This window comes from Cyprinodon tularosa, unplaced genomic scaffold (assembly GCF_016077235.1).
Source record: "Cyprinodon tularosa strain WSP-4 unplaced genomic scaffold, ASM1607723v1 ctg192, whole genome shotgun sequence".
NCBI classification, from domain to species: Eukaryota; Metazoa; Chordata; class Actinopteri; order Cyprinodontiformes; family Cyprinodontidae; genus Cyprinodon; species Cyprinodon tularosa.
The window spans coordinates 528,930-553,814 of NW_024038688.1; the positions used below are offsets into that span (position 1 = coordinate 528,930).

Consider the following 24,885-nt stretch of genomic DNA (forward strand, 5'->3'; position numbering starts at 1 on the left):
CTTTGTCTGACAGCCCTGCACGCTGCATTAAAATCTAGGTTAGCGGATGTGACGTAGGAGGCCTGCCCCCGTGTCCAGCTGTAATCTGGCTTTAATAAAAGACACCGTTGTTTCAATGCAAATAATGTAAAAAAAAATTAGTTTAAAAGTATTTATTAATGATGACGTTTTATTTATTTGGCGATAAAAAAATCAGATGTAAAATAAACAGACGGGAATTATATTCTAAAAGCAACTATTTTAAAAGATTTTACGCTTGCGTCAGGCTGTTTGCTTTTATTTTGAAAGTCTATACCGGAAAAAGGTGTACGTGCCAGATAACTTGACGTCAGTCTGCTGCCGAGAAGCTGAACGGACGGTCGCTCGATCCTCCAGCGTCTCCATCCTAAGGATATTCGCTAAGTATTGGATCTATTTTGGTTCTGGAGAACCCGTGGAGACGGAACCCATCATGTTGTTCTAAGTTCTGTCTGCTGGAGGCTTTTGTTGGCGATAAAGCTTTTAAAATCTAAAAGGTGAGAGACGTCTTTTTTTCCCCCAGCTAGCACAGTTAGCTTGTTGGTTTCCTGTTTCCTGGAGCTTTTCTTGTCGGGCTCCTGTTTCTGTCCAGCAGCCTTTACTGCATCACGGAGCAGTTTCTGCTTTAAACCACCTTTAAGATTAAACGTTCTTATAGGGATTTAACTTTAAAACCCCTGAACTGTATTTAAATACCATCCTTACAATTCTCTTTTATATATGACAACTTTTAGTCTAAAAGTGCTTAAGAAATATTAAGAGTAAATTAAAAATATGTAAAGTATAAAACTCGACATTTTGAAGGAATTACATATAAAGTAATACTTGAAATGGAAAGTAAATGGCATTAATAAGGTGTTAAACATTCATTATGCCTGCGAGTCTGCGCTGATTGCTCTGAAGAAGAAAAGACAAAAAGATTGGAGGAAAATAATAAAATAAGAATCCATCTATACTGTAGTCTGATTAGATCTCCAGAATCAGAAAAAGAAAACTTTATTGACAATTAGTTCTTCTTTGATAAATAGCTTTATATAGACATATAATCAGTTGGTCTAAATAGATGTGTGGACATAGAATGTGTTTTATGTTGTTTATTGCAGCAGTTAAGGGGCACTTATGTTAAAATAAGATGCTAAAAAGACAGAAAATTTGCAGGATCAAGGGGCTTAAATCATTTGTAGTTTCATGTAGACATGTATACAGATTTGATTAGTTTATTAATCATGTCAATAAATTAACCAAAAAAATATTAAGATCAGAACCTTTTTTTTTTCAAATGAATTTCCTAATTCTTAAATTATTTCTAATTAACTTTTCATGAACTGTTAAAAGGGCTAAACTAAAATCTATAACATTGTAATTGTTGAAAACGTTTCTTAATTAAATGCATATATTAATATGGAGAACCTGAGTCAGCTGGTCCCCCCCACCTACTGAACGAAATCCCCAACATCCCCTTGGAAAAACTTCAAGTTTTGAAAAAGTACACTAATTTAAATCTTCTTTTTTTAAATTATATATATTTATTTTATGAGTTGCCAATTTTACATCCAGGCTGTAGAATTTCTGGTAATTTCCCCTGGTAAGACCCATGAAATACTTTTTTCTGTTAGGTTTTTCTTTAGTTTTAAATGTTTTATAGTAGATTTATTAGTTTGGAAATTAACCATGATTGTTCCAACTGCATATCTTTTAATAATTTGGTTGATTAATTAACTTGAACATTTCAACATCTTCATTTAATGATTCAAAGTTGATGTATTTTTGATTAAAAACTAAATATTTCAGGAAAAAGGATTGCTCAGTATTTTACATGTTATTAATTTAATGGTCATAGAGCTAAATTGGAACCTTCATACATGTTTCCCCTAAATAAGATTTGCCGCCTTTCCTCTAAAATAAGTGATTCAGCTGTGAAAGTGAACCAGTAATACCCATTTCCTGCCATGACTCACAAATAATGAATAATTAATAAAAAAAATTAAAATGTTAAAATCTACTTATTAGTTTTTTTCACTTTTCTGCTGCATTTAGCTAGGATTTTAATAACTTTATTGTTATTTTTTTCTCTCCATCTATTCTATGTGGCTCTAACAAAACTAGATAAGAAATTATTGTAATTATTAAGGCATCAGAAAAAGGTTATTCTGGAAGTTTTTATGCAGTATTTGCATAGAATTTCTAAAGCAGCAGGGCAACAATAGTACACAGCTTTTACAAGTAATGACTAGTCTTAAGCTTGCTTAATTTGCAAATTATATGTTTTTTTTTCTTTGTTAAAGGTCAAATGATAGATTTTCTTTTTTTCTGATTTTAGATGAAGAATTAAGTTTAATTTCCTAGGCTTTTAATATTAATACAATCCTCAGTATGGCTCTTCATGAATATATTTTGCTGCTGCTGAGGACAAAGCGGCTCTTTGAGTTGATAAAGTTTTCAGCCCCTCTGTTCATACTAACCAAAACCAGAGAGCTGGGTTTTAGTGCGTCTGGATCACCTGACCTGTTTGACGGTAAACTGTGTCCAGTTACAGTCTGAGCTTTGGTGCAAGTTAGGTTTCAGTGGTACTTCTGAGAAATATGGTGATGAACTCTGATGCTCTTGGTATCATTTCAAACATAAGCCTTCTTCAGCTGTTAATCAGTTATATAATCTGTAACTATTTTTATACGTATTTGCTGATTTAAAACCCAAAGATCCGGTTTTATCTGGTCTGCTCATCGCTGCAGCTAAACAACATCCTGGGGAAGCCCTGCATGAGGCTACGGCTGCATAACCGCTGCTAAATATACGAACGCCGCTGCATGCGCGCTGGCTGAGAGGTTGCTGCAAAGTCAGTGACATGCCACACGCTCACAGAGGAGCTATTTCTGCAAAGTCAGTGATTAGATGCAATCAGCTGGGTTTCCTTAGAAACCTTTTGACCAATCTGGACGATTTTCTTAAATAGTTTTTACTAAATCGCCTTTAGATAAAACATGTCGAGACTTTGCACTGTATATTTAAACAGAACTAAACTTCATATAAATTCTTAATATTCTAAGACTCTAGAAGCAGCTACAGTTTGCGGCTCAGAGTCAATGACATCGTAAATCAGTTGCAGACGGTTTGATGTGTCCATAAACTGCAGCTGCTCTCATCCCGTTGCTCGTTGCTAAAATCCTGTTTCTTCTCCCAGGTCGAGCCGTGGCTCCACAGATGTGGCCTCTACCTCCGCCCAGTCTCCAGTTCATGAAGGAGGAAGATGCTTCTCTGATCGAGCGACTGTGGATGGGTCTGGAGGGATGACAGAACATTAGCAAACATGGAGACAGGAGAGACGCACCAACAGCTGGAAACGCCATATTTACTTTATTCTCCACTTTAGACGCCCTCAGGACCGCAGAGAACCCTATTTTTCTACCGTTTTTTCTACCCCAGAGTTGATAAAGTTTTTGATAGAAACTCTGAAGCCATATTGACGTCAGGATGAGCACAGAGGGCTTTCAGTACCGCGCGCTGTACGACTACAAGAGGGAGAGGGAGGAGGACATCGACCTGCATGTCGGAGACATGCTGCTGGTCACCAAAGGAGCGCTGCTGGCGCTCGGCTGCAGCAACGGAGACGAGGAGCGGCCAGCAGAGATCGGCTGGCTGCCGGGCTTCAATGAGACCACTCAGGTACGCTGCTGTAGATTCTGCCCAGTCTGCCCTCCAGAACATCCTCACAGCTGTCTTATTGTTGTTTAGGGAAGGTGTAGAGAACCACTGGTGCCAGTTCAGATCTGTAGAATAGAGAACTGGACCATTTCAGGCCAATGAGTTTTAATTTTTTTGCAGTAAGAGATGTGAAAACATCCTAAAGTCTTCGTGTCAAAAGACTTCTTTCGATCACTGTTTCCATGAACAGACAGGGTGTGTCCCTCTGACATGCTGTCAGATTATTTGCCACCTTATTTCACTGCAGAGTATGCTAACTGATATAGCTCTGTGTGTTTATTGTAATCCATCATCCAGTGCTGGGACAGACTGTCCTGTTAGCAGCTCCTTTAAACAGCCAGTTGTGATCGTTCTCTGAGGAAAAGTTCAAACTTAGCTTCATGAAATGCATCAACTCACACAAGCCTTTTAAATCTACTGTGTTTATTGCTAACAGTTTTTTCCTGCAATGTTACAAATAGGTTTCATAATGCTCTTTAGTTTTCTATCATCACATCCTCACCTTCACAGCACAGAGAAGTCGATGCTGTTCCGCCATGCGGCGCGGCTAAATGGGTGCTTTGTATTTGATAACTTAAGGGATTAATCAACTGTTAATATTTACTAAGAGAACCGGATAATTTTCATTCTGAATCTTTGTCTCCATCAAGCAGATTCCCAGACTGGACTCTGGATCGATTTATATTCCTGCTCTAGCTTGCTTCCAATCTAGAATTATTTATCTAGCAAATACCAGTGAGACTCTTAGAAATGAACAATGGCAGCAGCAGGATTACAACGCTGAAATAAATTCCTTCTAAGCAGACGTTGTGTTAGTAAGATTGAACAAATGTTAACCTTTATAAACCATTAATTGATTCCCTGTAAGTCAATTATTTATTTACGTCCCTAGTTCATAAATATAAGAATTTATATACATGTTATGATTTAGTTCATAAACAACATCACAAAGGATGGAAAAATACCTGGAGATTAGGGGTGGAACTGTTCACAAAATCCACGGTTCGGTTCGCGGTTTCGTGGTCACGGTGTTCGGTTCGGTATATGTTGATTGTTAGCATGACATGTTGGTCATGTTGCTGTTAGCATAAACAAAACGTGTTGCACAATGCTTGCACACTGTTGCACTTTTATCCACAACTTTCTTTCCGCCGTTATCGTCTTCACTTCTTCTTCTTGTTTACTACTGGTGGTTGGCTTTGGTCGCAGTACCGCCACCTTCTGCTCTGGAGTGTAAACGCTTCGCCTATGAGAAAAAGGAGCAGCGCATGAACCGAACGCAACACACGCGAATCGAACCGAGACAGTCGAACCGAACGGTTCGGACGGTTTTCATAAACCCTTCCATCCCTACTGGATATATATTATTTTAACTGTTGGACGACTTGAAGGGGCCTTGAAAATGTTCTGCTTCCACTGGTTGTGTATTAGTTTGTGGTCTGTGCTCTACATTCCCTGGTAGAGTTGGCCAGAATATTAGGTACAGGAGGGTAAAGCAGCTGCCAGCGCCGTGCTCTGCGTTGACTCTGCAGCTGGACTCTGTTTGCTCTCTTTGATCTGCGTTCCTGTGGATCCTTCAGAGGGTTGATGAAAGAGCTGACAGAGTGGTCCAGAACCACACAGTGGTCACAGCAGCAGGGGTCTGACTGGGCTGAGATGATATCCGCTGAAATATGACGCCCCCCCCTGTGAATCAGAACCAGCTCAGTTAGGTTTGAACGTTTCAGGACTGGGCTGCAGCGTTCTCTCTTTGTGTTCCTAAGATCAGGCAACAATTGTTTTTCATGTATTTTCTGCAGCTCTTTCTATGTTTGAAGGTTCTTGTCTCCTTAATGAACCAATACACATGTGGTATTTCCTTCTCAGTGGTTTTTGTCTCTTACGGGTTCTGGGATCCATGGAGTCGGTGAAAATCATTAAACCTCTACTTAAAGCCTCTCTCTCTGTTTTCGGCAGGAAAAAGGTGACTTCCCAGGGACGTATGTAGAGTTTGTTGGGAGGAAGAGGATGTCCCCGCCCACTCCGAAACCCCGCCCACCCAGACCACCATCGGCAGCATCTGTGAGGACCGACTCAGAGTCGGAGAGTAAGTCATCATCTGCTGACGCACAGGAATAAAAATGTTTCCCTGTTTTATTTTAACTTTAATGTTTCTGCTTCTCGTTGAGCAAACATGTTTTTTTTTTTCTCCCCTGCTGTGACTCAGGCTGGTTTCCTTCAGCTGCTTCCTCTCTACTGTTTTATTCACTAGAACAGATAAATATCTGCTTCTAAACAGAACCCTGGTGCATAGTTTCAGGTCCAACTGGACCTTTTTTCTTCCTCTAATGACCCAGAACGCCCCCCCCCCAGCAGATCTGTTCCTCCTCCACAGTGTCAGATGTTGGCATATACACAGCTGGTGTTTAGTGAGGGCTGTGGTTGCTGACTGAACAGATCTCAGGTCTGTTCTGCTGCCATCAGCTTTACTGTGGAGCACAGGAAGTGTGTGTGTGTGTGCTGCTGTTGCTACCTGCCTTTTTCCCAGAACTGCTGTTCTTTCTTCTCTGATTTCCTCCTTTCAGAAACAAACATGCTGAGGTTTTTATTTCTTTGCCTTTTCGTTGTAAGATCGGCTAAAGAGCCAAACAGTCAGAGCCGTAAAGAGGATGGATTACTTTTTGAAGAACGCCACGTCCGTTTCTAAACCTGACGTTACCCACAAGCCTGATTCTCACCGTACAGTTATACAGAAACCTGGCAGCTTCCCATCATCTGCTGGGATCTGGAGGTTTAGCTTCCATTAGAATCAGATCCAAGCAGAGTTTCCTCCTCTAAAGCCGATTAACTTGTTTTTTTCCAGGCTTCTATTGCAGCTCCTGGTCGTTTTCAGATGTTCATAAGCAGTTTCCATAAATAACCGCTTAAATGTTTGCAGATGACCTTCTTGTTTTAATTAGCGGTTTGCTCATCTGGTTGTTTTCAGATTTTTTTTTTTTCTGATTCATTTCACACATGCATGGCTTCTTCTTTGTTTGGCTAAATTCCCCACAAAGCAGCCAGACTCATGAAACACATTTCAATCATCTGCCGCTTTCAGAGCAGAGAGCTGCGTTCAGAAGAGTCTGAGCTAATTAAGGCACAACTTCCAGCAGTTAATCACTGGAAGCCAACATCTGCTCTGTTAACTCTGGCCTACGTGCCGGTTTAATCTTCTAAAGCTGCTCTGCTGCCTGTGAGACGGAGATCTGCGCTCAGTGTTAGTGTTCAGCTGAAGCTGTGATGGTGGAGGAGCTCTGCTTTCTGATGTAATGTTTTAAAGAATCAGAAAGGAAAAAGCTTCCTGGATGGGAAGTTAAACATCTTCAAACTTTGAAACAAAGTTGTTTTTTTTTTACTGTTTTGGAAAGACTATGGCCTGGGTGACTGAGAATCTTCACCAGCAAAGATTAGAAAGGGAGCGATACGGAAGAGGATTAGGGCCACGGAAAAAAAAAAGTTAACTGATTTTTAAATTTAATTTCAGTTTAACATGGGGAAAAAAGTCAGAATTCTGACTTTAATCTCAGAATTCTGACTTTTTTTTTAAATCAGAATTCTCACTTTAATCTCAGAATTCTCACTTTTTATAGGAATTCTGACTGAATTCTGACAATAAAAAAGTCAAAATTCTTAGATTAAAGTCAGAATTTTGAGATTAAAGCTGAAGTCTGTAAGTTTTAAAAAAATCACTTTTTTGTCATATTGGCTAAAACTGTCCCTATGCCCAGACAGCAGTACATGTGATACGTAACCTGTGAAAAAAACTGCTTCAATTGGTCCCGCATACTGCCTGTATTTCAATCTGAAAAGAATAATTCGGGACGAGTCAAAACAACCAATCACAGCCAGAGGAGCGTCTAATGGAGTGTCAGGAGGACGCGCGTGGAAGTCATGGTGGAGCGACAGCCACCAGCGAAAGAGAAACTGCCCTTACTGCCCCTGCCGACAGCTGCTTACACGGCAAGGTATAACCAGCATCTTATATCTAGCTGCTTGTTATCGCTCTTAACGGTTCACACTCCATGCCGCGTACGCTGCTTGGACGCTTCTGGTCGCATGCGGTAGCCGCGCAGGTGCTGTGAGAGGGGTGGGGCTTGGAGGTGGGGCATGAGTGAAGCAGAGAGGGTGGGGGAGTCGCGTGAAACCTGTTTTTCTTCAAATTTTCAGTCGAAGTCTGCTCTCTTCTCAATGTTACAGACTGCAGCTTTAAAGTCAGAATTCTGATTAAAAAAAAGTGAGAATTCTGAGAAAAAAAGTCAGAGTTCTGACTTTTTTCCCATGTTAAACTGAAATAAAAATAAAAAAATCAGTTAATTTTTCTTTTTCTTTTCAGTGGCCCTAATCCTCTTCCGTAGAGCAACACAAATAACTGTGTGAGAGAACCTCAGCAGAACCAGAATAGGGGAGAATTTATAATTGTCTTCAGAAGTTTTTTCAGCAGTTCCCAGTTAAACGCAGCTGTTAGCGGAAAGTTAAATCTCTGAATTAAATCAAAACGATTCTCCATCAATCCATCCATCCATTTTCTAACACGCTTTATCCCAAGTAGGGTTGAGAGGGGTGCTGGTGCATATCTCCACCTTTCTACGGGCGAGAGGAGGCCGTAGAAACGTGGAGATTCTAAGTTGTTATAAATTTTACTAGATGTGTTTCCGTCAACTTTTTCTTTTGAGTTTTTTAAAGTATCGCATTAGAAGATCTTCATGGGAAAAGCAAAATATGAAGATACTTACTAAATCTCACAAAAAAACATGTTTCTAGTTATTTGAGGTGGTTATTAACTTAAAAAGGAACAGCATAAATGTGCTAAAGAGGAGAAGGAGTGGCATTTGTTAAACACGTCCTGGCTCACATGAGCAATCAGCTGGTTGTGCTGCAGCATTAGAATCTAAGGCTACGTTCACACTGCAGGCCTCAATGCTCAATTTCGATTTTTTTTGCATTGCTGTTCACGTTTCCAAATATATGCCACTTGTATGTGATCTCGTGTGAACTGCACAGAGGACGTAATGACGTTACAAGCCAGCGTGCTCTTTGTTTACGGAAGTAAACATAGATGCTAGTGCTGGAGCGCATCTAGCGATCTTTCTCAACCTTAAAAACAAAATCTTTTCAAGATGGTTAAACATAAAGACTGCTCTCCGCATCATCGTCTGCCATAGTTGTTGTTTTTGTTCTCGCTTCTGCGTAGCAAGATGCAGAATAATGACCTCCGTCACTATTCTGGTATAGGTTGGACGCATTTGAAAAGGTCAAATTCGTCTCGGATTCAGGACCACAAAGCCAAGTGGCCTGGGTCACACTGGAAAAAATCGGATCTGTGTTGTTCAGACTGTCGGATCAGATACAGGTCGCGTATGGGTAAAAAAATTGGATTTGGGTCACTTCAGTCTGCTGTTTGAACGTAGCCTCATTTCTCTGGATGTCATGCAGCGTCAGTAATACTAGCTGACATGATAAAGTTAGTAAAACTTATCTGATTACGTTCATTAAAACTTGGCTTTATGAATTATTTTCTGCTACCTCTACTTCCTGCTTAACCTGATTTACCATGACGTCACCTGGTTGATTTGTCTGCTTTCAAGGTTTTGGACCAAACATGGCTGCTGGTTCCTCTTAAACTTTGGTTTTGTTTGTTCCTCAGCTTTGGCGCTGCCGGACCTCCCTGAGCAGTTCGGACCCCCAGACACAGCCCCGCCTCTCCTCAGCAGACTGATGGAGATCATCGAGACCAAAGGTAGAGGAACCCTTCGTGTTTAAACCAGACTTTCCGTAGAACCCTCTGGGTTCTCTGAATTGACGTAAACATCCAATTTTAATTTATTAAACGAAGAAATCAGAATATTTAATTATAATTTATTTAAGTTTCCCTTTAGCTCCAGTTTTAGTTTTAGAAGCTGTTTTTTTTTTCTCCTTTAAAACCACAAACATCCGTCCCTAAATGACACCAGCTTCTGCTCTGCTTCCGTTGATGTTACTGTGAAATTGTTCAGAACTGACCCGACCCGAAGCCCCGCTTCTGGTTGAAGGGTTCGGTTTGTTTCAGTCAGATTCAGGCTCGGTTCTGTGAGAGGATTTCAAAAATGGTGACCGGGTCGATACTTTGCTCTCTGTCCAGGTTTTGACAGTCCGGCTTTGTACCGCAGCATGAGCGGAGGAGTTCTGGACACCCGGCAGCTGGCCGACACCGGTGAGGAACCCAAATGACTCCCGGGGTTCTACTTCAGCCGGTTCCCTTCAGGTGAACTGATGTGCGTTTGTTTTTCAGACCTGGAGCAGCTGGATGTGCCGTCTCTGTGTGACGCGGTGGTCCGGTTCCTGCAGGATCTCCCTGGTCCCATCCTGCCCCCCTCCTTGCAGGCTGACATGAGCCATGCGGTCCAAGGTCAGCATAATCCAGAACCTCCTGGTCCAAATAGCTTTTATAGAACCTAAGAACCTTCCAGAACTTGGAGGTCTAACATTTATAGACTGGGTAATGGTTCCTGCTGGTTGATGGGTGTTTCTGTCCAGATAGAAATCTCCTGTTTTTGTCTGCAGAGGTCCGAGACCCGGAGGACTGTGCCCAGGTTCTACGGGGCGTGGCCAGCTCACCCGCCTACCCGCCACAGTACGGTTTGACCCTGCTGAGCGTGGTCCGTCACCTGGCCCGCCTCTGTCTGCACGGCTCCAGGAACCAGCTGAGCCCCCGGATCCTGGCGGAGAACTTCAGCCCCGTGCTGTTCCGACAGCCGGCCGGGTCAGTCAGACTCCCCTCACTTCTAGGCTTAATATAGAACTTCAGAACCGCTGAACAGAACCTCTATCTGGGTCTCAGCAGGGAGGATAGATTGATCAAATCATTTAGGAACGGATGTGAGCGGCGCTGTCAGAACTCACAGATGCTTTGTTTTCCATCCAGGTCCGAGTCGGCTCTGGATCCTCTGATTCAGGTTCTGGAGGTTCTGATAACCGGAGAGCTCAACATGAACCAAGCGGCACCAGGTAAGTCCAAACTGTCTGATCCATATCAGAGGTGGCTAGGTTTAAACTGGATCACCAGCTGCTCGGTTCTGGCTCAGTTCTTCCCGCCTCAGTGCCGATGTCGAACGCCATGTTGGTCAGGGAGGTTAAGCTCAATGATGTCATCAGTGATGTCATCCAGAGCTGGGTTTTTATTGAGTGAATCTCAGCTAGTTCAAGAAACAAAGATGGCGTCTAAGCATCTGCTTCCCTGATAAACAAACTTAAAGGTACAGTGGAGGATGTTATTTTCCCAGGTGGATCATCAAAATAATTTTTCCTCCTAACTGTCAATCATTCTAGTGATATGTTTTTACGTAAGGCCGTTCTAGTGGGAGAAAAAAGTATTCAACTAATGGAGATGGATGGATTTCAATCAGTCAGCACTTATTTTCATATCTTTGCAAAGAGAGAACAGTTCATCATACAGATGTGGTAATCAGCCCTGTTCTGGGCAGCGTTTGTTTCCACTTACTTACAATAATGGAAAGTTGTCAAAATAGAGTCAAAACAAATTACGGACACTTTGGTTAAACAGTAATATGTTATGTGAAAAAATCTGTTTTTTTATGGGAAGGTGTGTTGTGCATGTGATTTTTTTATAAATGGAGAGGGTGTGTCTTTTCAAAAATCAGCAAAAATCCTCCATTATACCTTTAAAGCAACACAAACGATTATCTTCATTTAGAATAGTGTATCGATGCTCCTTAAAAACTCAGCTTAGTAGTTTGAGATGGTGGGATCCGTCTCTGACTGCGTCATGTGACCCAGAGCGCTGCTTTCTGGCAGTCTGACCTCCTTTATAAGACCAGAGCTGGTTAAGCTAACAGTTCTTAGCTGAACATCTGATCCTTACCTGATCAGACATATTTCTGGTTCTCTGATGTAAGGTTTAATCTAGAGGAGTGAATGTGGCCTTGAATTTACCAGGAGCTCAATGACTTCAAAAAAGCTGAACAAGGGAGGTTGTTTAACTTTGAAGTCATGGAGCTAAACCTGGAAGTTAAAGGTCTAGCACCTCTAGTGGACAGAAGTTGAAGTGTTGCTTTAATATTAAAGCGGTTCATGTTCAGACTCTATTAGTAACCAGATCAGTTTTACTTGAGTTCATGCTGGTAATAGTTAATCCAGTAAGCTATATTTAGATCAAACTAAATTAATCCAGACATATTTACATATATTTATTTTTACATCTGGAGTCCAGAATTTAATAGAAACACTAAATGAATTTAGTGAATTTTGGGCTGTTATGATGTTTTCAATTTGATCAAAATTATATTTGATCATTTAGACATAATTTTATCTTGACATTTTTGTTATGTTTTAGGGTTTATGTCATATGTAAACACTATATAGCTGAAACTATTCCGCTGTATCGCTGTCAGGTGCTGGGGTTTGTCTCCTCCTTTGCGATAAATCTGCACTTCATAAGCTGAAACATTTTATTACCTCCAAGCTTTGTTTGGCCTCCAGATGGACTCATTATCAGTTTATAGAGCAGATTCAAGCCTCACGTCACTGATGGCTAAGCATTGGTGTATAAAGCAACACTGATGGACTCTAGAGCTATGGAGGAACGTCCTCTGAAGTTATGAAGGAGGTTTCTCCATCTGGTAGTCAGATGAACCAGTCTGGGATTTTTTTAAAATTCTTATGAGAAAAGATCTGCCGGAAGTTAGATTGAGGGAGGATCATTGTTTGGTTTTCAGGATGTGGGCTTCTGCACCAGAGTTCCACCCTGAAAGCTTCAATGGACCAAAAGGTTCTGGATGATTCTGTGATCCCAGCTTTATAGATGAGCCCCTCCCTCCTCCAACGTGACTGAGCACAAAGTAACGACCATAAGGACGATGAAAGAGCTTAGAGTGGATCAGTCTTCTTTTAGTTCAGAGGGGTTTTCCTGGCTGCTTGTGCTTTTGGGGGGTTTGTTGGTCTGTTAGTCACATGGTGAAGCTGAATGTCTGTGCGGTGATTTTCATCCTATGGCTGGTCACATGACCTATGAGTCGCTAAATGGTGGTGAGAGTTCAGACTCATCACAAGGCTTCCTCTTCCTCACCCAGCCCAACAATCTGCTTTCTGCTCGTCTTCTTCGAGGCTTTCTGTGCTGCCAGTAGAAAAACTGAACATCTGGGGGCCGCAGCGCCCCCTGCTGTGCCCGCTGCACAATATTTAGCTCAAAATGAGCAGCAGTTTAGACTGGAGGTAAGAAGCTGCTTCAAAACATGATAGAAACTCCAGCAATCAGGGTTTCTGTAAGAAACTGAAAAGTGTTTATATTATGGAATAAATCAGCAGCTTCCTGTCAGGATGATGGGATGAGCTCGGAGCGCCGACCCTGATGCAGGTTGGTGTGTTTGTGAGACCATCCAGTTTCTTCCTTCTTCCTCCTCTGATTGTGAGTCAGTCGGTCAGCAGGAGCAGCAGCCGAATCGGTGACATCATCCATCCACACGGAGAGAGATGCTGCTGCGGAGGAGAGGGGGGCGTTGCCTTGGTGATATCACTGCCTTTAACGTGATTGGCTGAGGCCAGCGCTGATGTCACACATCTCTAAGCTGCCTCCCGAGCTTTGAAGTGGAGCAGAGACTGAAGCAGACGGACTGAAGGGGAAGTTGGGTTGTTTTTTTAAAATGACGGCAGCTCTGAGGTTCTGAGCTGCAGCGATTCGGATCAGAACCGAGCTCGGTGTTATTCCAGAGGCTTAATTCCACCTGTGAGTCGTTTGACACATCTGAGAGGGGTCAGAGGCTGTGATGGAGCGCCAGGATCGAGGCAGAGCGCCGTCAGAACCGGCGATGGGAAGAGAGAAGATCTTGTGTTATATTAACATGCAGAGTCCAGGTAGGATTGAGGACGAACCCCTGCGGGGGGGTCTGAGGCTGGGATGGATCCTCTTAGGTTCTGTGACGCAGCGTTATCTCTACCTGCTCCTCCATTTCCACATGTTCATGAGGACAGACAGCAGCTGCTTTTAGGCTGCAGCCTTTCTTAAAAGTTAAGCATCACTCCCACCTAGTTTGAGCCCACCACTGCTACCTAACAGGGAAATACCAGGATGCAGATGATAAATTATTACAAACCTGGCCAGGTGGTCCGACTGATTTAAAAACATTTCATCAATCTTAAATGTTTACAAATTGATCAGATATCTGTTTCATGTCCTGCAGCTTTAAGAGGCGTTTTTCAAAATCACCTCCTCATAGTTCTATAGAGGCCCAGAAATTGTCTGATTTAGGTTTTTGGACCGAGGGTGACATCTAGAACCTGTAGATCTTTCCCTCTAGGCCGGACTATGGACACCTCTGCCTCTGCCAGCGAGGAGAATGCACGCTGATAAATATTGAAATGTAAAAATATTGTTTGATGTTCGGAACAGTTCTGGTTCTGATGGTTTTCTTCTCTGAAACTGGAAGCACAAAGTTATCCTGTCAGAGATAAACCGACACGCAGAGGTTAGCCCCGTTCATCTGGAAAACTGCTAACGGGGGAAGAGCATTAGCACAGGGTTTCTGTCATTAAATTGTTATTTTTTTAAATTATGGCCTGAATTGGCATCAAAATGCATTAAGTAGGACTATTGCGGCATTTAAAATGATTTATTAAAAAAAAAAGTTGATTAAAAACGATTTCATCAGATATATCTTGATATATTTGCGCGGAACTGCTTCCGGTTGATCGTAAAGCAGCATTTTCAGAAAAGAAGCTTGAGGTGGAGAATGGGGAAAATGCTCATTTCAGCAAAAGTGGCTGGAAATAGAGGAATTCGGACATGGCTGCTGCCTGTCGACGGAACAGATTACGAAGGATTTTGCCGTGTATATTTGATATACTTGATGATGGCATTAAAATGAATTCTAAGAGCATTAAAAAGCATTAAACTAGAGTTACTCATTCCTGTATAAACTCTGTAGCATCAGCAGCTGGCTGCTAGAAGGTGCTGGAACAGGGACTCTTTTTTTAATCTAATTATCTTATTGTAAGAGTAAAAATACTCATTCCATTGGCAAACTCTCGTTTACCTACTCAGATTAAGGCTAAATACACTTGATTTCTAGATCGTTTTTCCAGTGTATACTGCATAGAAAGTATCCCACCAACACTACTTCAGCAGCTGATTGCTGCTTTCTAATCTTCTTATAATTTCTCATGTCTTGTTTTTGAGTTTGTTTGCTTTAATTAATTACTTTAAAAAATATTTGAGACAGCAAAATCTCTTTATTTAGTTCTGCAGAACGTATCTAGTTTTCCTTTTAAATTTGAAAGCAGTTTTATAAAGCTTGTTTTAATGCAGCATCTGCAGGACTTTAGATTCCAGAGAAGGTTTTATTATCCGTTTGTTGGGAATATTTGGCCAGTTGGACGGAGGTGTCATCGAAGGATTTACTAATGTTTTCCTGATACCATTCAGCCGTAGCTTTAGCTAATAAATGAGCAGAAATCCTCTCATTGTTGGTTATAAATAATGTGTGAAAGCTCATTTTTACAGACGGCTGTTTGACTCATCGTTCCGCTCGTGTTCCTTCAGCCAGTTTCTGCCTGCAGGTTCGCAGCAGTGGGACTTAAACAGCAGCAAGAATCAACCTGATGGCATCATGACAATAAAGTAGAGCTGTTCATGTTGGAGTCTACTGGATTTCTGAATACAGCTATGAATACGTGCATCATTAGTCGTTTATGGTTTAGAGATGAAGCCATGAGAATTTTTGAAGGCTGTGATGTTTCAGTGGTTGACAGAGCATCCGGTCAGTGAATCTGTGTTCTGTGTTCCTACAACAGATGGGAACTGAAGCTGAATCTTTTTAGTCCTGATTTTAAAGGAAAAAGAAGCAAAAAAGGAGCCTCAAACAGAGGATTGAATTAAAACCTTAACAGTTTTCTTTGATATTATTCTCTTGAGTTGTTTGCATAAAGGGCAGCTAACAAACAAATCGTTGCATTAAATGATTTTATTGGTATTTAATCCAAAGCATAAAATCCTGACAGATTTTTTTTTTCTGAAAACCAAACTATAACCAGATGACAGTTAATGCTTTAAACAGTTGCTTGTCCAGAGTTAATTCTAACTGATCTGCATAGATCTGCTTACAGCAAAACCCACTTTCATCTTATTGCCGCCACCTGAAAGGACAATGTGACAAATGATGAGTTGAATCTCTTTAAACGTAATGTGACAAACAGGTTTAGTCTCTTTGCCATTTAGAAATCTGCATTTTTTAATTTTTTTTAACAGTGTCCTGTCTGGCGATGTGACAATAAGAATAATTGTCTTGATGCCAAAAAGAGCTCAACAGATTTTACTTTCACAAGTGGAGCAGTACGGCTATCGCCATAGCGTTCAGCTTTATTTATGCATGTAAATAGCTTTATTATAATTATGCAGGGAGTTTTACAGATTTTATAGACACTGCAATGTAAGTGGATCAGGAGAGGAAAACAGGAAAAAAAGGAGGAAAGATGAAGGAATGAGGAGATAAAAGGGAGATAATGATAAAACATCTTTAGTCTGCTTCATCACCTGCAAAGAGAGATGTAAAATTAAAAACATTTGCATTTTTTGAACCAGAGATTTAATGTCAAATTCAGCCCAAGTTAGAAAACTGATTTGATCTCCTGCGTCCACTAAACCCCCAACCTCCCTTTCAGCTGTTTGATCTAAGATTGACCGATAGAAACGTTGTCAGGTCGATATGTTTGGATGATATTCGCTTTTGTTTCAGCCGATGCATGCATGCAATCTCTGATTAGTTAGTTCCTTCAGCAGCCTGAGATCATGTGAAAAGCACACATTCACACTCTGTCTATTTTCTATCCTTTGTTAAATTAGTTTTATTTGTTAATGTTTGTGTTTAAGAAAGATTTGGATAGAATTGATCATAATGTCATTTAAATCAGCTCAAAAAAATCTGCAAAACATCAGTTTGACTCAAGATAACCTTAAAGTAGCCTTAAAAACTTTCATCAGTTGATTTCTAATTTATTTTTGTTAGTTTTTATTGTTTTTATTATCTTTTTATTGAGTTCAGCCAGAGTCTGTTGGTTGCTGATGATTAGGGTTATGGTAAGGAGCCCCTAAATAATCAAACTTAAGGACGCACAGAGGAGCTGATCAGCAGTTAGAAACGGTCGGTTTTTACAAGGAAGGACATAAAAAAAGCTTTGAGTGAATTTATATACTTCTGCTCTCTGGACCAATCACAGCAAAGAAGTGTTAAGGCTGTAAAATAAGAAGTAAAAATGATCGGATGACGCAGAAACCAGACAGGAAGCGTCCTCTGGTTGTTTTTATAGCAGATGAAACGTCTCTGCTGTCTGAAACTCTGGTTTTTATTTCAGGGGTCAGAATGTCTCTTTTTAAAGGTTCCTGGCAGGAAGTGTTTAAATTGTTCATATATTCAGTAGAATGCAACAAAAAGTCTCTGACAGGTTTCATCTTTACGTTAAACACCCTGTCAGATGACCTGAAGAACTGAGGTCTAGTTCTTCAGGATCTGCTCAATGTTCAGCAGAGAAAACTCACAAACCAAACCTTTTCTCTGAAATTCATCTCCATTATTTTAAACCTTGTCTTTTAAGAAGTTTCTTTTAATGTGTAATCTAAATCTTGATGTTTTCCTGCAAGATAAAGGCTGTTTTGTCCTCCTGTACGTCTGTTAATATAAGTCCATGAGGTGTGGAAGATGAAGTCAGCTGTCAGGCTGATGATGGAGACGTTTATTTTTCCTGGTTCCACGTCCTCCACACGTTGAACCGTCTCTCTCTGTGTTTCAGCTCTGCCTCCCAAACCTGTGAAGTCTTCAACTCCTGCAGCCCCCAGCAGCTTCAACAACAGCATCTCCCTGCAGGACGCCGAGTGGTACTGGGGGGACATCTCCAGGTGAGACAGACCATCACATGTCCCCTGTGAGGAAGAGGAGGGAGAGTCGCGTGAGGCTGCAGAGAACACAGACGGCTGCTTGTGTTTGCAGGGAGGAGGTGAACGAGAAGCTGAGGGACACCGCCGACGGTACGTTTCTGGTTCGAGACGCCTCCACAAAGATGCACGGAGATTACACCCTGACTCTGAGGTAAAGCTGCCAGCTGTTCTGAAACACGTTTCTCTCTGATACGATCGTTCATGGGATGAGTGGCTCTGTGCTCAGATTCAGTGATGGACTGACTCTCAGAAGGAAACTGCACTTTTCTTTCTGCGAGCTGTGATTGGAGGGTTTAATTGTTTTCTGGAGGCTGGGTGTTGCTCGAAACACGTGGGTCTGCGTGCGAATACGACGCTCTTTTATTCTCCGTGTGGCTTTATGGGCGTGTACACCACCTCACAGCACCAAAGCCTCCGTACACGGTGACCCCTGCACCACCGCCGCACTCCTTTCCAACATTTTGATTAATCAATTATTGAAATAATCTGCAGCGAATTTAGAAATCAATTAATGTTTAACTGGACAATACAGACTAACACAGAGGCGCACTCAGAGCAAGAGTCAGAATGGTTTAAAATATCTAAACAGATTTAAGTCTGTGATTCTGCTCTGTCCAGTTTTTAACCATAATCTGGTTTAAAATAGAGATGTCCCGATCCAGGTTTTTGCACTTCCGATCCGATACCGATATTGTTTTTGGACTGCTAGGTTGACGTGGGGAAACAAATTAACGCTGTGCTCGCTGTTCAACCGCTCGACATCGGTGTGAACCGGACCCAGCAGGTGCAGCAGAAGCAGCGAGTTTACATGCAAAGTCAATGGTTGACGCGCGTATAGGTGCAGCAAAAGGTCCCGCAGCGCGTTTTGAGCAGCAGGAGCGTTTAAGCATCTGCCAACGCGCTGCTGCTCGAGATGGAAAAATTGAAGTTTTGCTGCTGGACGCGCCGCATCAACCAATCAGAGAAGCTGATCTGGGAGCTGACAGCGAGACAGACACAGCGCTCTGATGACATATGATATTAACGCAAATGGAAAAGGCTGGATGGATGAGGAGATGATGAAAGCGTAGCTGAGGGAGGTGTAGCCTATGTGAGGAGACCAGGTGCTTTTTTCCACGCATCACCATCGCTGCGTGCCCATCTCACAGCCGATGTGAAAAAAAGGTGAATCAAATGAACGCTGTGCTCGCCGTTAACCCGGGGGTCTGACAAAGGAACTTCCACCGCTCGACATCAGTGTGAAGCGGCCGTTCAAAGTAAGGCTGCGAGCGGCGTGGGAGCGATGGATGGCCGACGGAGACCACAGTTTCAGGATAAGTGGAAGGCAGCGCCGGGCAAGTTACGCCACCGTTTGCGGATGGATTGTAGATGCTTGGACTAACGTGTCTGCTGGCTCTGTTGTTCAAGCTTTTGCAAAAGCCGGCATTATTTCTGAGGAGCTGCGCTGCACGGAAAGTGACTCTGACAGCGAAGAATGGGAAACTGGCATGTCTGATTTAGCGCAGCTGTTTAATTCAGAAACAGAGGATGATGACTTTGATGGGTTTGATTAATACTTTGTAATAAATACATGAATAAAGCACAATCATACTCAGTTTTGCTCCCGCTCTATTTTTCTACCTGAAAACTTAATTCAACAGCAGCCTCTGGGCGGGTCTCCTCCTCTTCAGCGCGGTGGCTGGCAGGTGTTTTTTCATCTAAATGATCTAAATCTTGCAGCTATATTTGCTGTGATCAGTGGGAATAAAGTAGTTTTAATATGTTTTTAAGTGAGAAAGTCCACCTGAAAACTTCATAATTGCAGTCAGTTCATCCAGATTATCTATTTCTGTCGGAGGCGCTCAGACCCCCGCATACCAGCGGTGCACCGACAGCAGAAATCCTTTCATCAGCAGCTAGGCTGGGCAGCCTCCAGGTTCACCGGTGGCTGCTGGCAGGTGTTTTTCATCTAAATAATTTTAGCTGCAGGCACCAGGATACCGGTAATAAAAGCGAACATATTCCGTCGGCAGGTTTCAGGATTTTAAGTTAATTTAGGAGTAATCACAGCGCTGTGTCATCAGCGATGTGTCTGTCTCACGGCCAGCTCCCAGGTTTGATTAATACTTTGTAATAAATACATGAATAAAGCACAGTCATACTCAGTTTTGCCCCCGCTGTATTTTTAAATACGCAGTAGAGGTATTTAAAGGTAGTAGAGGACATGCACCTGTATATAAAAAACGCGCCCTATAGTCCGGTGCGCCTTATGTGTGTGTTAAATACAGAAATGGGACACATAACTGAGACTGCGCCTTTTAGTACGGTGCGCCTTATGGTCGTGAAAATACGGTAGTTTTTAAAAGATATAAATATAAAAAATATAACCTCTGATGTCTGGGCGACAGTGATTGGCCTCCATGTTCTGAATGCTGGCGTACCATAAAGAATAAATTATGAACAGTTTAGTTTGTGCCTTCAAGTCGTTGCCCATAGGAAGACGTTACTTGGATATAACCTAATGGAATATCTTCAGAACGGCTCCAAATGACACAAAACTTATATTGGTGAGTAGAACATGATGTAATAATGTAAAATCAAGGGACCAATGTAAAAAAAACAACGGCGTTCCCCTTTAAGTTTAATAACAAAAGTGACAAATGGGTATTTTTCTTTTAAAGGCCAGCTTTTACTCTTTCATCCTCTCTAGGAGGTGACATTGATTTAAATGGCAGCAACTCAAGCTGTGAAAAATGCTGTAAAAAAAATCGTATATTACAACAAAAAATTAAAAAGAACACAATGTATGTTAGCAGCATTGATGTTACACAGAGAGTTAGTTTATCAGATGACTAAAAACAGAAGTGAAGAACTGATGTCAGTCTGAGCTATGGAAGCCCACAGAGTCAATCTTCTTTTATTATTCATAGATAGAATGAATTAATCACCCTAATTTGAAGCGTTAACGTTACCAAAGTCTAAATGTTTGAAGTTTCCCTGAACTTCATCATGTTCAGACATGAAGCAGCAGGAAGCTGAAAGCGCTGTGATGTTAAAGCCGCTGCCTACAGCGCCGCTGCTGAGATCAGATAAATGCTCAGAGATACGATCACATGACTGTGATGGAAACACAAACTGCTGCTCTGAAGAATTACAGAAAGTCCAACCAGATCTGAACTTTAATCTGAAACCGCTTCAGAAACGTTTTTTTTTCTTCTGAGAGTCTAAAGGGTCTGAGTTTAATATTAGGGGGTCTGTCTGTTCGTCTGAAGGTGTTGGAACAAGTTCATGTTTAAGTCACACGTTAAAGTTTCTGATTCTGTGTTTACAGGAAAGGAGGCAACAACAAACTGATAAAGATTTTCCACCGCGAGGGGAAGTACGGCTTCTCCGACCCGCTAACTTTCAGCTCGGTGGTGGAGCTCATCAACCACTACAGACACGAGTCCCTGGCCCAGTATAACCCCAAGCTGGACGTGAAGCTGCTCTACCCAGTTTCCAAACACCAGCAGGTACGTCCCCTGCTCTGACGAGCCGCCGTGGCCTCAGCGGTAGCTCCGCCTCCTCTGATTGGTCGTGCTTTTTGTTCAGGACCAAGTGGTGAAGGAGGACAGCGTGGAAGCTGTGGGCAAGAAGCTGCACGAGTACCACCTGCAGTACCAGGAGAAGAACCGCGAGTACGACCGACTCTACGAGGAATACACCAGAACCTCTCAGGTAGGATTGCCAGCCGGACGCCAAGAAGCAAAGAAGATGCAGGAATGTAACCAACAGCGCCCCCTCTGGTCGCCCGCAGGAGATCCAGATGAAGAGGACGGCCATCGAGGCGTTCAACGAGACCATCAAGATCTTCGAGGAGCAGTGCCAGACGCAGGAACGCTTCAGCATGGAGTACATCGAGAAGTTCAGACGGGAGGGCAACGACAAGGAGATTCAGAGGTAGGCTGTTACCACGACAACTGTGTCTGGGACCACACTCGCACATGGAGCATGCAAAAAGGATGCTGGGTTGCTATAGCTACAGTGAACAGGAAGAAAAGACCTGCTGATGAATCGGGTTTGAAGCCGGGAGATAAGTGAGAGCTCATTGGCCAATCAGATCGTCTCGTTCAGACCCTATGGGCGGGATTTCTTCTAAAGCAGAGAGATTATCTTTAAACTGATTAACTTCTGCAGATCAGCTGTGAATTTTATAACAGAGTTGACCTTTAAACGTTCCATATTATCTTGTTTCTTTGATCCTCTGATCTATTATATTAATCTGAGACAGGATATTTATATTTAGGTCTTACTGATGTTTCTGGTATCATATGACTGTTACCTTTTTATTTTGGTCCTGTGAGTGTTAAAACTGCTCTAAAGATAAAGCTGCTCTGGATTTCACACCCCTTCAAACTGATCTAGGCTTCTTCTAAGCACCTCAGACCACCCTTCTCTGAAACCACTAAAATAAACATCTACTGTAACCAAGTGGGTTAGACTTAGAGCGACTTAAAGCAGAGGAAGAAAATCAGAGAACAACGAGCATCATGAAGAGGAAGGAACACTGCAGATGGTCTGGGAGGAAGTTCTGGACCAGTTTAGGTTCTAAACATTGAACATGTTCAGAGCTTCAGCCTGTTATCTGAATAAAGAGAGAGGATGGAGGAGCTGCAGATCCACCTGAACCGATAGCTTGGAGAACAGCAGCTCAGATGGAAGAACGTCCTCAACTCCACACGATTAAATAGTTTAATTGATTAATTGGTTTATTTAATTAATTAAACAGCTAAAAAATTAAATTTAAGAAAGTTATCTGTCCTGATCCAAGTTTAGTTTCCCCTGATTTAAGGAGGTCAGGCAGTTTAAAATAGTTTCTGTTATAAATAGGAAAATATCCATTATTTTCCTGCTCAAAGTAATGGGAAATTCACTTATCTTAAGATATTAGAATTTATTTTCAATCAGTTTTTACGGAACAAATGTCTCCTCAAAGGAACAGTTATGTTTAAAGGAACCAAAGAAAGTTCTGTTCCTGGTACCAAAAAGCCGCGTAGAAGATTGGTTGTTCCTTCTTCCTGCTTTCCTCCAGCAGAGGGAAGGAAATCAGATCGATGGTTGGAGATAAATCAGAAAAATCCAGGAAGAACATCTGAGACTGGGGTGAGGTTCACCTTCCAGCAGCTAGAGATACAATGGATGATTTAGATCAGAGCAGATCAGTGTGCTTAGACTGGCCTAGTCAAAGTCCAGACTAAAAAATCAAAAAACTGTAAAGAGAATTTTTATTTACAGAAGCAGAGATGTTTTTTAGATGTTTAAAGATGGAGGAGATAAAACCCCAGTGGACCTGCAGCTGGGAGCTCTGGGGTGTGAATACTTTCTAGGTTCTATTATAAGCTGTTGTTGCTGTGGAAACGGTCCATCACTATCCCCTCTTCCCGTGTCGTTGAAGGATCATGGAGAACTACGACAAGCTGAAGTCTCGCATCAGCGAGATCGTGGACAGCAAGCGCCACCTGGAGGTGGATCTGAAGAAGCAGGCCGGAGACAACCGGGAGATCGACAAGAAGATGAACAGCATCAAACCAGACCTGATCCAGCTCCGCAAGACCAGGGACCAGTACCTGATGTAGGCCCCGCCCACAGGAACCAGCAGCGGCCCGGGAGGAAGCTGCTCAGCGACTAACGGTTCTGTTTGGGTCCGTTTCAGGTGGCTGACCCAGAAAGGAGTCCGACAGAGGAAGCTGAACGAGTGGCTCGGTCTGAAGAACGAAACCACAGAGGAGTGAGTGTCGCTACCCGCCTGGCTTCCTGTTACGTTGCTTAGCAACAGCCAGCCGTATGAGCAGCTGAATGTTCCTGCGGTGTGCATCCTGTCTCTAGAGGATCTCTGTAACCTTTTCTCTTCGTGTCTCTCAGTGAGTACAGCATGGTGGAGGATGAGGAGGACCTTCCTCATCACGACGAGCGCCTGTGGCGTCTGGGGAACATCAACCGCCATCAGGCCGAGGCTCTGCTGCGAGGGAAGAGAGACGGAACCTTCCTGGTCCGGGACAGCAGCAAACCGGGCTGCTACGCCGCCTGCTCCGTTGTGTAAGCCCCGCCCCCTCACCTGTTCTCTCACAGCGACCCTCTGCAGGGTTCTGATGTTCACCCATGTCTGTCTCCTCCTCTCAGGGTGGACGGCGAGGTGAAGCACTGCGTCATCAACAAGACCAGCACCGGTTACGGGTTCGCCGAGCCCTACAACCTGTACGGCTCCTTGAAGGAGCTGGTCCTGCACTACCAGCACACCTCGCTGGTCCAACACAACGACTCGCTCAACGTCACGCTGGCCTTCCCCGTCTACAGCCAGCAGAGGCGGTGACCCCCCCGCCGACGCATCAGAACCGCGGTTCCAAGACTGGATTTTACTGTGAAAGTCTCCCAGTGACGATTGAACTTCCTGCCAGGATGAAAGGAGGACGGAAAACCAGACGATCAGGACTTTACTCTGAGGAGGGATCACATGGGACCGGTCCAAACCGGATCTAACTCAGTTTACAGTCCCGTTTATCACAAAACAGTCAGGATTTATGAATGAAATTTGTTACTGAGGTTCTACTGAAAGATCTGATTCGGCTCTCAGGTGTGATGCAGATATAAAGTCAGAGGAACCGATTCTGAAGCCTTTCAGTTGGATTTTATTCAGAGTCTGAAAACAGATCTTCTTTCTTTAAAAAAAATCTTCACCTGGTTGATCTTCACCAGTTTGCTTCCGCACGCCCTCTTCTGGTGGGTGAGGAAACAGCAGGTTCTATGTCCCGTGTGATCCTGACCTCGCAGGAACTGATTCTGTGAATCCTTCATCTCCGCCTCATAGCGTCAGACCTGGACGCGTCCAATCATCAGAACTGTTCTTAGCTTTTGAGCCGCAGGTCAGCGGAACCAGAACCAGAACCCTTAGATGATGTCAGATGGGTCGTCCAGAACTTCAGAGAACACTGTGAGAGCTTCAGATCGAGGTTTAAAACAAAAGAAAACTGTCCGCCGTCACTTCCTGTTTCATTTTCCGGAGCGGACGCAGAATCTGGAGCTCCATCGGAACCGCTGGGAACGGAGAAATCAGGGAACAAAAAAATAAAAAAGCACCAAAATCTCTGGAATCATTTCAGGACTTAAACGTCTTTTCAGACGCTCGAATGGAGCAGAGATATTTTTCTGAGGAAAACCAGGTACAGAAGCTGACGCGTTGTCATGGAAACCGCCTCCCCGCCTCCATCGGA

At 42.7% G+C, this 24,885-nt stretch overlaps 1 protein-coding gene across 1 annotated transcript; it reads left to right on the forward strand.

The window, feature by feature from the left end:
* The first annotated feature begins 316 nt into the window (after positions 1-316).
* On the forward strand, positions 317-24,378 carry LOC119782413 (phosphatidylinositol 3-kinase regulatory subunit alpha-like). The gene is made up of 17 exons (XM_038283367.1): positions 317-515; positions 3,200-3,681; positions 5,677-5,806; positions 9,386-9,478; positions 9,860-9,931; positions 10,010-10,126; positions 10,282-10,480; positions 10,643-10,725; positions 17,515-17,620; positions 17,712-17,810; positions 20,970-21,150; positions 21,230-21,355; positions 21,435-21,577; positions 23,073-23,249; positions 23,331-23,405; positions 23,540-23,713; positions 23,798-24,378. The coding sequence occupies exons 2-17, from the start codon at positions 3,490-3,492 to the stop codon at positions 23,985-23,987; spliced, it is 2,157 nt and encodes a 718-aa protein (XP_038139295.1). The 5' UTR covers positions 317-515; positions 3,200-3,489; the 3' UTR covers positions 23,988-24,378.
* Positions 24,379-24,885: the final 507 nt, after the last annotated feature.